The sequence below is a fragment of the Phyllostomus hastatus genome, unplaced genomic scaffold, assembly GCF_019186645.2.
Source record: "Phyllostomus hastatus isolate PE091 unplaced genomic scaffold, TTU_PhHast_1.1 phas_contig_86, whole genome shotgun sequence".
Lineage (NCBI taxonomy): Eukaryota > Metazoa > Chordata > Mammalia > Chiroptera > Phyllostomidae > Phyllostomus > Phyllostomus hastatus.
The window spans coordinates 88,603,588-88,620,332 of NW_025333977.1; the positions used below are offsets into that span (position 1 = coordinate 88,603,588).

The 16,745-nt window shown below is 32.6% G+C and overlaps 1 protein-coding gene across 4 annotated transcripts in view; it reads left to right on the forward strand.

Annotated features, from left to right (window-relative positions):
- STXBP5L (syntaxin binding protein 5L) overlaps window positions 1–16,745 on the forward strand; it is a 346,905-nt gene that overhangs the window by 144,386 nt on the left and 185,774 nt on the right. For all 4 annotated transcript variants that reach the window (XM_045851924.1, XM_045851926.1, XM_045851925.1 and 1 more), the window contains exon 10: window positions 10,957–11,035. In XM_045851924.1, the coding sequence (XP_045707880.1) occupies window positions 10,957–11,035 (79 nt within the window). The remainder of the gene's footprint in view (window positions 1–10,956; window positions 11,036–16,745) is intronic.

The window sequence follows — 16,745 nt, forward strand, 5'->3', positions numbered from 1 at the left end:
CAATATGGAGGAAGCCTCTCTATTTTGGAAACAGATTCCAGAAAGGACTTATCCATAAGGAGGCCAAGTTAACATCAGGTTTTAAGACTGTTAAGGACAGGGTAACAGTTTTGCTTGGGGACAATGTTTCAAGCTACATATTGAAACTCTTTGTGATCTGGCAGACACTGCAAAAAGCCCAGGACCTTCAATCATATGATTAAGTGCACACTGCCAGTGTACTTCAGGAGCAATGAGAAGTCATGGATGACGCAGCTCCTTTTCCAGGGTGCCTTCCTGAATTGTTATGTCAGAAAAAAGAAAAATTTTTATTGGTAGAATATCATACCTTTTATGACTTGGTTCATTGCTGGTAATGTTCCCAGGCATCCTGCTTTTATTGGTGATCTTTATCCTGATATCAAAGTAGTATTTCTCTCTCTAAATACCATTCCTTGGATCCAACCAATGGATAAAGGTGTTATAGCAGGTTTTAAGGCCTACAACCTGAGGAGGGCATTTGTGTAGGCTATTGCTACAGCTAAGGAAGACACTGAGAAGACACTGGTGCATTGCTGAAAAGATTACATCTATGACAGCATCAAGAACCATGCTTGACTTGAGATGTTATCACCATGGAGTGTGTGAATGGATTCTGGAAGAAGACACTCAAGAGGTCTGTCCAAGACTTCAAAGAACTAGCCAAGGATAAGGAGGTTACAGAACTCAACAAGGCTGTGGTTGAGATGACAAACAACTTTAACATGGGTGTGGATGAGGAGGACAATGAGGAGCTTCTAGAAGTGGTTCCTGTGTAAATGACTAAGGAGGAGTTCTTAGAACTAGAATGCATAGCTGAAGAAGAGGTAAGAGAAAATGGAAACTGTGGGGGAAAAAAGCTGAAGAACCCCCCTCCCCAAATTTATAGTGATTGCTTTAGCCAAAGTTTTTCAGACCTCAACAAGCTCCTTAAAAAGTTTGAAAACATGGACCCCATCACCAAAAGGTTTAAATTAATAGAAAGGAATGTTCATGGTTCATTATCTGCTTACCAGCAAACCTGTGATGAAAGAAGAAACAAACAAAGCAAAAACCATCAGGGACATATTTCTGAAAAGAGAAACCCTCCTCAAGAAGACCCTCGGGCAAGTCCTTGAGGAGGTGTTCCAGAAGAAGGCATTGTTATCATAGGAGATGACAGCTACAGTTCCTAGTATGTTGCTGCCCTTGAAGACCTTCCAGTGGAGCAAAATGTGGAGATGGAAGATGATACTGATGATCCTGACCCTGTGTAGGCCTGGGCTAATGTGTGTGTTTGTATCTTAGTTTTTGACAAAAAGTTAAAAAAGTTAAAACAATTCAGAAATGTAAAAATAGAGAAAAGCTTATAGCATAAGGTATAAAGAAAGAAAATATTTTTGTACAGCTGAACAACATATTTGTGTTTTGTGCTAAGAGTTATAACAAAATAGTCAAAAAGTTTTAAAAAATTAAAGTGTTTTAAGGTAAAAATTATAAGCTAAGGTTAATTTATTATGGGATAAATAAAATGTTTTTTATAAATTTAGTGTAGACTCAGTTTATAAAGCCTACAGTAGTGTACTGTAATGGCCTAGGCCTTCACTTTCACTTGCCAGTCACTCACTGACTCACTCAAAGCAACTTCCAGTCCTGCAAGCTCCATTTATGGTAAGTGTCCTACACAGGTACCAACAGGTTTTCCATTTTTTACCTTTTATACTGTATTTCAACTGTTTCTTTTTCTGTGTTTAAATATGTTTAGATACACAAATACCATTGTGTTATAATTACTTATAATATTAGCACAGAAACGTGCTGTACAGGTTTGTAGCCTTGGAACAATAGGCTTTATTGTCTAGGTGTGTAGTAGGCTGTACCATTTAAGTTTGTGTAAGTGCACTCTATGATGTTTGCACAATGACAAAATCACCTAAAGATGCATTTCTTAGAATGTATACATGTTAAGCAATGTATGACTGTACCATTTTAAATAACAGCACCTGCAAAAATACCTGGGAGTAACCCTTAACATAATAATGAGATATCATTTCAACTAAAAGACATTAAAAAACTTAAATAAATAAAAAACATATGCTAGTCCTGGCTGGTATGGCTTAGTAGGTTGGAACATCATGCCATAACCAAAAGGTTGAGGGTTTGATTCCCAGTCAGGGCACATACCTAAGTTGCAGGTTTGATCCCTAATCAGGCATGTATGATCCCTGGTCCAGCTGTGTACAGAAGGCAACCAATTGATGTTTCTCATATCAATGTTTCACTCTCTTCCTTCCTTTCTCGCTAATAAGTAATGAAAAAATGTCCTTGGTGAGAATAAAAAAATTTTTATAAACATATTCTATGTGTGCATAGGTATGTGGAGCCAATATTATAAAGATGTTAGCTCCCCATGTATTAATTAAAAATTCAGTATGCCCACAAGGAAAATAATTACAAGACTTATAAAAATTAGATGTTGTACAAGTAAACACAAACAGGAAAATTATTTAGACAAGGAATAATGGTCAATTACAGCTAGTTTGGAATGTTAGACACCCTAAACAGTTACTATTGAAGTAAAGTTCTAAATATGTATTTATATTTAATTTTCAAAAATGTCATTGAGCTAATAAGTGTAAAAATAAAGTAGACATAAAGATCTCAAAAGACATTGTTAAACTGAAAACCCCGAGGGCTAAGCAAATGGTAAAGATAGCTTTCCTTCTGAGGTTTTGTGCTACACTTTGAAGAACTTAAACTTCTTTTAAAATACAGATTTATTGAGATATAATTCACAATTCACCAGTTTAAAGAATAAAATTCAATGGATTTCTTTTGTATATTCAGAGTTACACAACTTTCAAAACAGTCTAATTTTAAAGCACTTTTGTCACCCCCAAAGAAACACTCCATTAGCAATTATGCCATCCCCACTCCTCCAGCCTTAGGTAGCTACCAAGCTTCAGTGTTGCAGATTTGCCTACTTCTGGATATTTTATATATAGACTCATACTATATGTGGTCTCTTTTTTTTTTTAAAGATTTTATTTATTTATTTTTAGAGAGGGAAGGGAGGGAGAAAGAGAGAGAGAGAAACATCAATGTGCAGTTGCTGGGGGTCATGGCCTGCAACCCAGGCATGTACCCTGATTGGGAATCGAACCTGCAACACTTTGGTTCACAGCCTGCACTCAATCCACTGAGCTACGCCAGTCAGGGCTAATAATGTGGTCTCTTATGACTATATTTTTTTCAGTTAGAATAATGTTTTCAAGGTTTACCCATGTTATTACAGAAAATCTATTTTATTCCTCTGCATTGTATGGCTATCTCTACTTTTATTTATTCATTCATCACTTGATGGACATTTCTGTTGTTTTCACATTGCGTATTCTCAATAATTCTGTTATGAATGTTTATGTAAGTTTTTATGTGGACATATATTTTCCTTTCTCCTGGGTAGCTTGGAACTGATAGGTCATATAATAATTCTATACTTAACATTTTAAGGAACTTGCCAAATTGTGTTCAAAAGAGTCCTCATGGTTTTTTTACATTTCCACCAGCAATGCATAACATTTCCAACATCACATCCTCATCAACCTTGTTAATATCTATCTTTTTTATAATAGCCATCCTAGTAGATGTACAGTGATATTTCATTGTGTTTTTATTGGCATATTGAACATTTTGGCTAAAATCCTTTGCCAGATGTGTCTTTAGCAAATATTTCTCACCATCTGTGACTTCTCTTGTCATTCTCTTGACATTGCAGTCCACAGTCAGACGTTTTTAATGAAATCAAGCTTATCCATTAATTCTGTGATGGACTGTGTCTTTGGTGTTGTCTTTCATAGATTGCCCCTTTATCGTGTCATAGGTTTTATCCTATGTTACCTTCTAGGATTTTTAAAGTTTTACATTTTAAATTTAGTTCTATGGTCCATTTATGAGTTCATTTTTATGAAGGATATAAGGTCTATATCTAGATTCTTTTTTTTGCATATGGATGTCTAGTTGTTCCAGCATCATTCGTTGAAAAGGCTGTCTTTGATCCATTTTATTGCTTTTACTCTTTATCAAAAATCAATTGGCCATATTTATGGGGGTCTATTTCTAGGATACCTATTCTGCTGCATTGATATATTTGTCTATGTTTCCTTAATGCCACATTGTTTTCATTACTATAGCTTTACTGAAGTCTGAAAGTTCCCATAGTTTCAGTCCTCCCTGTTTGTTGTTCTTTTTAAATTTAATCTTTATTGTATTTTTGCCATTACCATTTAGGCCCCTTATACCTCACTCCCTCCAGCAATCCCCACACTGTTGTCCATGTCCATGAGTCCTTTTTCCTTTTTGCTCAATCCTTCCATTCCCTAAACTACCCCCCTTAACTGTCATTCTGCTCCCTATCTATGAGTCTGTCCCCATTTTCCTTGTTAGTTCAGTTTGTTCATTAGATTCCACATATTAGTGAGATCATATGATATTTGTCTCTCTCTGGCTTGTTTCACTTAGCATAGTGTTCTCCCAGTCCATCCATACTGTTGTAAAGGGTAAAGTTTTCTTCTTTTTCCTGGCCAAGCCGTATTCCATTGTGTAAATGTACCATACTTGTTCTACCCACTCATCTACTGATGAACACCTGGGCTCCTTCCATATCTTGCTGATTGTAAATAATGCTGCAATGAACATAGTGATGCATATGTTCTTTAGAATTACTGTTTTGGGTTACCTTGGATAAATTCCCTGAAGTGGAATTGCTGGGTCATAGGCAGTTCATTTTTAATTATTTGGGGTATCTCCATACTGTTTTCTACAGTGCCTGCATGAATCTCCATTCCCACCAACAGTGCAAAAGGGTTCTCCTTTCTCACATCCTCACTAGATTTTGTTGTGTGTTGACTTATTATGATAGCCATTTTGATAGGTGTGAGGTGACATCTCATTGTGCTTTTAACTTACATTTCTCTGATGATTAGTAGCATTGACATCTTTTCATAAGTTTATTGGCCATCTGTATGTCCTCCTTGTAGCAGTGTCTGTTCAGGTCCTTTTCCCATTTTTTAATTGGGTTTTTTTTTGGTGTTGAGTTTTCTAAGTTCTTCATAAATTTTGGATATTTACCCCTTATCAAATTTATTCTGCACATACAGAATATGTATCAAATATGTTCTCCCAATTAGTGGATTGTCTTTGTATTTCGTTGGTTTTCCTTTGCTGTGTGAATTCTTTTTAGTTTGATATAGTCCCATTTGTTTATTTTTTTTTCTATTGCTTCCCTCACCTGAGAAAATACATCAGAAAAAAATATTGCTATGAGCAATATCTGAATTTTATTGCCTATGTTTTCTTCTAGGATTTTTATGTTTTGGGGTCTAAAATTTAAGTCTTTAATTTATTTTGATTTTATTATATTGGGTGTGGTGTAAGAAAGTGATCTAGTTTCATTTTTCTGCATGTATATCTGTCCAATTTTCCCAACACCATTTATTGAATAATTATCTTTAGCCTATTGTATGTACTTGCTTCCTCTTCCAAATATTAATTGACTAAAGGTGTGGGTTTATTTCTGGGCTTTCTATTCTGTTCCATTGATTTACGTATCTGTGTTTATGCTAGTACTATACTGTTTTGATTACTATGACCATATGGTATAATTTGATATTAAATAGCATGATTCTTCCAACTTTGTTTTCTTTTCTCAAGGTCACTGTTGCTATTCTGGGCACTTTGTGGTTCCATATACATTTTAGAAATATTTGTTCTAGTTCTTTGAAACACACCATTGGTATCTTTATATGAATTATATCAAATCTATAGATTGCTTTGGGTAGTATGGACATTTTAATGATATTAATTTTTCCTGTCCATGGACCCAGTAATCTGCTTCCACTTATTTGTATCTTCTTCTATTTCTTTCTTCAGTGTGTTGTAAGTTTCTAAGGATAGGTCTTCTATGGCTTTGTTTAGATTAATTCTTAGGTATTTTATTCTTTTTTAAGCAATCATGAATGGGATTGTTCTCTTAATTTTGCTTTCTGGTAGTTCATATTAGCAGGTAAAAATGCAACTGATTTCTGGATATTAATTTTGTATCCTGCTACTTTGCTGAGTTCATTTATCAGTTCTAGAAATTTCTTGCTGGAATCTTCAGAGCTCTGTATGTGCAGTATTATGTCATCTGCAAATAATGACAGTTTTACTTCCTCCTTTCACATTTGGGTGCCTTTTATTTCTTCTTCTTGTCTGATTGCTGTGGCTAGGACTTCCAGTGCTTTTTGAATAAGTGTGGTAAAAGCAGACATCCCTTTCTTGTTCCCAATCTTAAGGGGAATGTTTGTAGTTTTTGCCCATTGAATGTAATGCTGGCAGTGGGTTTATCACATATGACCTTTATTATGTTTAGGTGTATTCCAGTTTATTGAGAGTTTTTATCATGCATGGGTGTTGCGTTTTCTCAAATGCTTTCCTTCACCGATTTGTATAATCATATTGTTTTTTCTTTTTTAGCCTGTCGATGTGATATTAATTGGTTTTTGAAATTTGAACCAGCTTTGTACACCTTGGATAAAGCTCCCTTAGTCATGGTGTGGAATTCTTTTTATACATTGTTGGATTTGATTTGCTATTTTCTTGAAGATCTTTATATTAATATTCTTGAGAAATATTGGTCTGCACTTTTGTAAATTTTTTTTTGGTTTTGGTGTTAGAGTAGTGCTGTCCTTGTAGAATGAGTTAAGAAGTATTCCCCCTGCTTCTATCCTCTGAAAGAGATTGCAGGCAATTGGTATAATTTATTACTTAAACATAAGGTAGAGTTCACCATCTGGGACTGATGCTTTATTTTGGAAGGTTATTGATTATTGATTCAATTTGATGTAGACCTTAATTGATGTAGACCTATTCAGGTTGTCTCTTTCTTCTTGTGTGAGTTTTGGCAAATAGTGTCTCCTAAAGAATTAGTTCATTTCATATAGCTTATCAAATTTGTGGGTGTAGTGTTATCCTTTTTTTGTCCCTGGGATCTGTAGTGATGTCCTCTTTTTATTTCTGTTATTAGTCAGTTGTGTCCTCTCTTTTTTCTTCTTCATTAGCCTGGCTAAATGCTTATCTATTTTGTTGAACTTTTCCAAGAATCATCTTTATATTTCCTTGATTTTCTCTGTTGATTTCTTGCTTTCAATTTCACTTATTTCTACTCTAATTCTTATTATTTCTTTTTTCCTGCTTACTTTAGATTTAATTTGCTCTTCTTTTTCCAATGTTTTAAAGTAGAAACTTATATAATTGATGTTATATTTTTCTTCTTTTGTAATATATGCATTCAATGCTATAAATTTTTCTCCAGGCACTACTTTTGCTCCATCTCATAAGTTTTGATAAATTGCATTTTCATTTTCATTTAGTTAAAGATGTTTTAAAATTTCTTTTAATATTTCTTCTTTATAGATTCTGTGTTATTTGGAAGTATGTTTTTATATCTCCACATAGATATAGAAAGCTGCAAGGAGCATCATTACCACTCATACAACAACGAAAAGCTGGAGAAACTGCAAATTAATAACTTTTATTGAACTCATTAGAGAAGTAAGGTGGCAGGGCAAACAATTAACTTAAAATCTGGGGAGAAAAAGGTACCTGCAGGGAGGGACAAGATATGAGCCTTTGCTTGTCTAGGGCAGATATCATTGGATACCACTAGCACCAGTAGAAAGATTTAGCAAATGTTTTTTTCTGATGACTTGCTAAAGGATGAATATGGTCTAATGTGAAGGTATGAAGTCATTTGGGACTACAAACATAGGTCTGTGCACTGTTTTGCAGCATTTTCCTCCATGAATCCTACCAAGTGACCACACAGGAGATCAGGAAGAACCCTAAGAAAGCTTCCTTTAGGGTTCTCACTGGAGAAGGGAAAGAGCAGTGGAAGCCAAATCTCCCCTTATGTCTTCTCCTGACATATTATATGTGTTACAAATGCAACAATACATTGTTATAATTATTACTTTATATATTTAAATGTCTTATTAAAGAAGCTGACAAAGGAAAATAGATCAAATATATATTTATAGAATCCATTCCATTAAACTTTTTACTTATTGTTTATGGTTCTCTTCATTTGTTCCTGTGGATTCAAGTTACTATTTGTTGTCATTTTCTTATTCTAGTATAACTTTTTTCCCATCCACCTCTTTTGCATTGTTATTGTCAAATATATTATATATTCCACATAATAATTGTATATATATTATTCACACAATTATATTTTAAGTCAGTTAAGAGAAGATTGGAGAAGAAATATGCAATTATAATGTTCATTATTCCATTAGTCCCTCAACACACTAGGCACATTCTGCCTCCATGTCTTTTTTATTGCTCTCCTACTCAAACTCTATCTGTTAAAGCTCAATCTAGCATCCAGGAAGTTTTTTAAATAGAACTCTAGAAAGTCTTCTCTTATAATAAGGAAACTACCCTTTCATTCTCAACTCTTACAACACTATGTCTATCTCTCATTTGTCTATGATACCTCATATTGTCATTTTTATATTTGTTTTGTTTAATTTAGTAAATTTTAAGCTTCTTGATGGTCAGTTATTTCTTAGTGCCCTGGCAATTGACACAGCACTCTGAACATAAGGAGTATCAAAAAATGCAGTTTTTTATTATGATTTATGCAATATGACATTTAAGCATATTTTAATTACTGACAGGTAAAAATATAATCAGAGCAGAAATTCCTTGCCCAAATATTAATTTGGGAGTTGGAAATTGAAGTAAAACATTAATTAATTAGATAATTTTTCTACTAAAATAAGTATATAATACTGATAAATATTGATTGAAAAATAGTAGTTGCTTTCATATATATATAAACAATTATAGATATACTATTTTGGTTATAGATTTACTGATTATTAATATACAGTATAGATATATTGATTGTTAATCAATGGCCCAGGAATTATTAGAGAAGCACTGGCTAAAAAAGACATTACTGTGAAAAGGATGGGTCTCTCTCCTGGCTCTGTCACTTCCTTCAGTTCTCTCTATCCCCACTCATCACCAAAACCAGTAATCACCAACCAGCTGTTCCTCATCCCTGAGATCACTGTTCAGAGTGAGTCCTGAGCAATTCTTTTTTATATAAGAGAGATACTTTTATATATTTTTACAATGAGAATGATTATTACCAGTCTTTTATTATTGATTGCTTCTTTATTGACATAGGGTAAAAGAAAAGGCAATTTTAGAAAGCATGCCATGGAGCAGATAAGACATGTTGGATGCAGATACCCTACCATTTAAATAAAATAAATGTGACTATCTTGATATCCTATTTTTATTTCAATGTGCCATTCTAAAGCTATCCTAAATATTTAAACATATATAGGTATCTGTGTCTACAAACAACTGTGGCAATCCAAGAATAAATAAGGGTACTTACTAAAATATAAAAAAAAACACATTATCTAAAACTATCAATTTTATTAAAATGAGTCAGGATATAAGGAAAAGCATATATAGAAAGATAAGTATGTTAGATGCAGAGTAAGTACCTTTGTTTCCATTTCATACTTTTTGATTTCTCATTCAAAATCTTATGGAATCTAAACAACATAACCTTTCCCATACAAGAAACTATTATTTTTGTTACATGTAAGTGGAATAATACATCATTAAACTTACTTTTAAAGATCATGAAATATACCATCTGCATTTATGGTCTAATGGACTTTTCTTTATTTTTCTTTTCATTTTCAGCCATAACTTTATTGATTTAGATATTTTGAGTATGCAGGCTATCTCCCACGTGGTATAACATCAGTTGTTCTTGATTAATGTTTTTATTTGATCACTTTCAACTTTAACTTGTCTGCCTGACTGTGGAGCATCATCCAGTGAGAAATCTCCAGCACAAAACTTTGCAGACCACTTTTGCCACATTTGATCAGACAAAACACCTTCATACGCAGCACAAATCTTTTCTTTTGTGTTTCAGTTGTATTTTTACCTTTCTTTTTTTTTAATTTTTTTTTAGATTTTATTTATTTATTTTTAGAGAGGGAAGGGAGGGAAATAGAGAGAGAGAGAGAGAGAGAGAAACATCAATGTGCGGTTGCTGGGGGCTATGGCCTGCAACCCAGGCATGTACCCTGGCTGGGAATCGAACCTGAGACACTTTGGTTCCCAGCCCGCGCTCAATCCACTGAGCTACACCAGCCAGGGCTATTTTTACCTTTCTTGAAATACTAAAGCATTATATACTGAAAATGTTGCTTATTTTCTCCCACCTTTTTTTAACATTTCATTTAACTCACTATATCCAAATATAATTTTATTTTATTTTATATTTTATTGTTGTTCAAGTACAGTTGTCTTTATTTTTACCCCACCTTGGCCTCTCACCTCACCCATCCCTGCTTCCACCCTTGAACCTACCCCCTTTGGCTTTGTCCATGATACATGTTCCTTGAAGTACTTTTCTTTAAATGAACTTAATGAAATTACAATGATTTTGATAGTCTTATCAGAAGCTTTGAATAGCATGTTTTTCTACATATAAATGGGGTTTGCTTGTATTATAGATAAAATGTTGAGCCTAGTATGGACTTTCATAATACATTTCATTATGTACATAAATATGTATGTGTGTATTTTCAATTCAAAAATTACTTATCTTGAAACTTAAGTAATTAAAATAATCTTATATAAGACTATATTTATACATGGAGAATGTAAAGCAATACAGGTTTGATAAGTTTACATATAACTTCATTAATTACATTGCAATCAATTGTTAGCCTACAAAAATGTTAGGCTGTATAGATATGTTTATCCCATTAGTAAAAACACACAATTACATTATTTGTATTTTTTTAGTCCAACTTCTTAATTCTCTTGTATAAGTAGAATTTAAATCAGATTTAATAAAATTCTTTTTTTTTTCTTTAGGAAAAAGTCAAAGAGAAGGAAGAAAATCTGAATCTTGCAAACCAATTCTTAAAGTAGAATACAAGACCTGTAGAAACAGGTATGCCTTTTTACTTTGGAGAACATGGGAAAATATGTAATAAACAGACACAGGAAAGGCAGATAATTTTTAATGTTTATATTTTATTTATTTTTACATAATTATATTACCTAGCTGAATCCTTTACATTAATAATAACAGATTCCTATTATTTAATAAACATATCTATGATGATCATTATGAATATTACAAATAGCAACTTAATTATTTTAAATTTTCTATCAATATTCAGATAGTATTATATATATTAATTTTGACAATGTAGGACTTTTTGTCCAAGCACATTATGAGTAGCAGTCATTTAGCATTATTAAGTGAGCCATTTACCTATTAATATTGTACATGAAAGAATTAAATACATAACCAGGCCTTTGTACTTTAGGTTTTACATTCTGAAATTGAAAAGGTTATAGTTAGTTTGCCCTAGCCAGGTGGTTCAGTTGGTTGGAGGATTATCCTGTACACGAGAAAGTTGTGGGTTCAATCCCCAGTTAGGGCACGTGCCTGTGTTGCAGTTTGGAACCAGTTAGGGCATGTATGGGAGGCAATCAATTGATATTTTAAAAAAAGAAAGAAAGAAAGGATTATAGTTAGTTTGAAAGATAAACAGTTATGTATATTGACATAAAATTAGTACTAAATTTTAATATATAGAAAATTGAAGAAAAAATATTTAATAAAATTCTAGCCTGTATACATAGCAGCCATATCCTACATATCAACAATGTCCTTTTTATTTGTAATAATTAGTGGCAATACCATTCCAATTGCCATTCCAATATTTGGAATTATGGTAATAATTCCAAATTTTATTTTTTTTACTCTAAATTGGATAATCCTAATTTGTATTACTTGTATGCTTACACTATAATGTTTTCTTAGCATCATAGGTACATTTAATGTTTGTTTATATCTGCTATTATAAGGACTTGATAGTATAAAATTATGGTCAACTTAACCAGTTAGTTTATGTATATATAGTTTATATATAAAATTTGTATAAAACATATATGTGTGTGTCATTTGTTTTGTGTTCTAAAATGAAAGAGAATACTACCTGATTTTGAATCTATTATTGTCTAATAACAGAGGTAAGGCCACAGACTTGTGGTTTCTATATTTGTGAGGTGCTTATATAGAGATGTGCTATGAGAGCACAGCAAAAGGGCATCTAAATCAGCCAAGAGGGAGTGGAGAGAACAGTGAGGAGAAAAATCAGTAAATTTCATCTTGGCTTTCCTTTTGAGATTCCTGAGATGGTACTAAAGGGATACTACTAAAATGATGGTAAAGGGAGGAAAAGAGTGAAGGTGGAGAGTAGGTATTTCAGGAATCAAGACTTCAAGTCAAGGTAGTATAAATTAATGATTATGATTATGAGCTTATAGAATAAGATATCTATATGACCTTGAAATTTTTTTAAAGATTTTATTTTTATTTGTTTTTGAAGAGAGGGAGAAAGAGAGAAAAACATCAATTGGTTGTCTTTTGCATGCCCACAACTGGGGAGCCAGCGTCCAAACCAGGCATGTGTCCCAGTTGGAAACTGAACCTTGAGCCTTTCTGTTCGCAGGCTGATGCTCAATCCACCGAACCACACCAGCCAGGGCTGACTTTGAAATTTTTAATTAACTCTTTTAAACTTTAATTTACTCATTTGTGATGTTTATGAGGATTAATGAAATTATGCATGAAGTTTGCAATGTTATAAGTTTTATGAATGGCACATAGTGGATTTCTTAATAAAAAGAAATTATTATTGTCATCATCATAGACATCACATTGTAAAATTATAGAACTGCTCCTAAATTAATGATTTGTTATAGTAATGTTAACCCAACTTTGTGTAGAAGTATTCTTCAGATTTCTAATGTCAATTACATATATATTATTAATCATAGTTACTATCACCCCCTTTACTGTATACTTTAGTACATTGTGTCTATTTATTGTAATTACTACTGTTAGAAAAGGAGAGTAAAGACAGAGGAGCACTGAAATTAAGTGTTCTGAAAGGTATTGCAACAGCAAAATGGGCCATAGTGTAGAAGTGGAAATAAATAGCTATATCTCCAGTCCATTCTAATATAAAGTCAAAACTGTGAAATAAAAAATTGGGGTAGCTATGACAAGAGCAGAAACTTCACAAAGAGCTCTACAACTTACGTTGCAGTGATAGGAGTTTTAAAGGACTGCATGGGTAGCAGATGTAAGAGGTATATTTCCTCTCAATTTTATCTAAGAGCAGCCATTCACAGACTTGCTTTGCATTTCTAGGGATGAACAATTATTCTGCTCAGAAACTGTTGTTCCCCAATCACCAATTTGTCTATTGGCACTTTGGCCTCTAGGCATAATAATTTTATCCTGTACAAAATTAGGAATTTAGATCTCTCTACCTGCTACCACTACCATTATTAGGTTCCCTGCGGTTAAATAAAAATTACTTTCTGCTACTGTTTCAATCCATTCCTATTATGGCCACCTACTCCTATTATGGCCACCGACTTCATGTGTAGTTACTAAGTTCTCCAAGCCTCAGTATGCATATCTGTTAAATAAGAATAATAACAGTAGCTCTCTCATTGGGATATCATAAGGATTAAATAATAAAATACATATCAAGTTGTTCACATAATACCTGGAACATCATAAATACTTAACAAATGTTGTCATTTAATAAATATTATATTATATTATACAATATATTGTTTAATCCTGTTGCCTTCATTGAGACAAAATGCTAATGCTTTTTCTTAATTATGTTTCATATATTTTGCAAAATAAACAGTTAGACTTTTTTATTTTGGTGTACAATTCTATGGATTTTAACACATGTATAAATTCTCAAAATCACCATTGCAATAAGAACACAGAGCATTTCCACACTCCTAAAACTGTCTCATGCTATCCCTTGTAGCCAAACTTTTCCCTGACTCCTAACCTCTGGCAACCACTGATCTGTTCTCCATCACTATGATTTTAGCTTTTTGAGATGTCATATAAATGCAGTTATTTATTAGGTAACTTTATGAGACTAGCTTCTTTCACCAACATAATACCTTTGAGATTTATCCAAGTTGTGTGCACTGATAACTTTAAATTTTATTAATATTTTCCTTGTGTATGAAAACACATTGTAAATTATATGGTTATTTATTTCTTTTATAATAATCCATCTGATAAGTAACCCAACATACATTTGCAATAGGTAATAAAGAAGGTAGTTTTTATGGTACAGCACTTACTGAATTGTGTCCTTTTAATCACTAATTGTATTCACGGGGAAAAAAAGAGTCTGTAATCAAATAAGTTTGAGAAATATGAGAAATTCTTGGTTAAACAAGAGTAAATTGGATTTTTTATGATTTCTCATAATCTTTAATATGTAGCATGATTATAAAATTTCAAAGGGGAGATATGGTTTGCAAGTATCACATTATTAAAAACATTTTTATTTTTATTTTTATTTTTGCAGAACACCTGTTAAGTTGTATTCCACAGTCTGAGAAATATACTAGAATGTTTTAAAAACATGGGCTTTGGAGTCTGGATTTGAATTTTTGTCTAACCACTCACTAGCTGTTTGACCCTGAACAAGTTATTTAATCTGCACTAATCCTAGACTCTTCAGCTGCAAAATGGGACTAATAATACTTTCCCCATCAGGGCTGAGGGTTACAGGATTTTGAAGATTACATAAAATTTATTTTATGTGCACACACAGCACAGTATATGCCAATATATTACCAATATGTATGGTAATTACTCAGTAAATTGTAGCTATTTCTTAGTATAGGCAATATAGACCACTGTTTAGGAGAATAAGCTTTAAAGTCTGATTTCAACTTTCTTTTGGGTTTTCCACTTAGTTGTTATTTAACCTCATTAATAAAATGAGGACAATACTTATGAGGATTTACTGTGATAATTAAATATCTAATGCAATTATCTGTGAGTGGTTCCCTGAGCATTTTCCTGAGTAAATAACTTTTTATTCAGTCATTCAGTAGTTTACAGGGAGGTGCATATATAATTAAGTTTACATGCAGCATTTTCTGATGCAGAGTCATAATGACAGCAAAAAAGATTCACTCTTAATATTAGAAAGGACATATTTTTCAATGTGCTTTCAAAAAAGAGAGTAAATTGCTCCTTATAATGTTTAGATTAATACTAAAAGATGAGAGTGAGTTCACTCATTTTTACGTGGAAAAAGATAGTTATGGCCTTCATTAATATTTGGAGCTGATATTAAGGTTAGTATGTATTAAAAGATACTATGTTCTCTAAGTCATGACCCCTGTTGCGATACAAAGCAATCATCAACAAAGGTACAAAAACCCATACTCATTTCATTAGAAATTATTTTTAAATCTGGATAAATCTTCTTAATAATATAAGCATATAGTTTATAGAAAGAACAAAAATGTTTCCTGACACCACTATTAGTAGGTTAGTGATTTATATATCAAATTACTGGAGAAAGATTAGCTCAAGTCAACTGATGCAGGACTTAAGGAAAGTAAATGAGACCATTTTTGCATATGTAGCTTACAACTCAAATGTTTATATCAAAATATTAACACAGAATTATAAATAAAAATTAGTATAGGCATTTCATATGTATGTGTTCATGGCACTTTTGAAGTTTTGTTTGTTTGTTTGTTTGTTTTGTTTATAGCCAGCATGAAATGTCCCATTGGTAATGTTTGGTACTATGTACAGTACAAAATGGAAAAGAAGGGGAAGTCTTATAGAGTGATTCCTAGAAATAAGTAGATACTTCAAATGGATGGAAGTTAATTATTTAGAGAAGTACATATTCTCAAAGAATTTGGTACAATAAAAGTTGTAGTTCTTTTAAAATTTTTGGAGAAGAGGATTTGCAGTTTGGTATTTACTTATTGAAAATACTTATACAATTACTTATTTTCTTTTATACACATACAGATATGGGTATTAATTTGAAAAACAAAAGTGAAAGATTATGAAGCTATTTCATAACTTTTTAATAGCTATGATGTCTTAGAGTCATCTCAGTCCCAGTCTATTATCTAATTGTATCTTACATCTAAAAGAGAATTTAAAAATTGTTTAAAGTTAATTTTGCAAGCTAAATAGAACTGGTTGGCACAAAGTAAAATCAAGAATAAGATCAAATTTATTTTTGGTGAACTATTTTTCACTTACAAATTAGTTTTCTCTATCTTTTTATCATAACCCTTTCCCCATAGAAACTCCATTACACAGAATTTTCATGTTACCTTCTACCATTTTGCCTTTGCCACTGTCACATTTTATTTCATATTAAAATTTGCCTCTTTTTTCTTTTAAGGATATGGGGCCTCACATGCCAGCTGGTTATTATGATAAACTAGCATAGCCTATATTCTAATGGTAGTGATTTAAAGTTTGGGGAACCAACCAATAGTGTATGCAAAGATATATTCTGGAGTCAGTGAGCACCACCACCTTTCTCCAAACTCACTGCCTTTCCCTCCCTGCTACATCAACACCTTAAGACTGATCCATTAACAATGTTAATGGTGAGAGTGTACATCCAGAAAAAAAGGAAATGGTAAAATAGTAAGTTGTCAGGTGAGATGTTTTGGGACAGGAAAGACTTTTGTTCTCCTGTGTAATCACGTTGTATAAACTCTCCACCAAGCCTGTTTTTTTATTGGCTCAGGCCTGTAATATTGTGTTA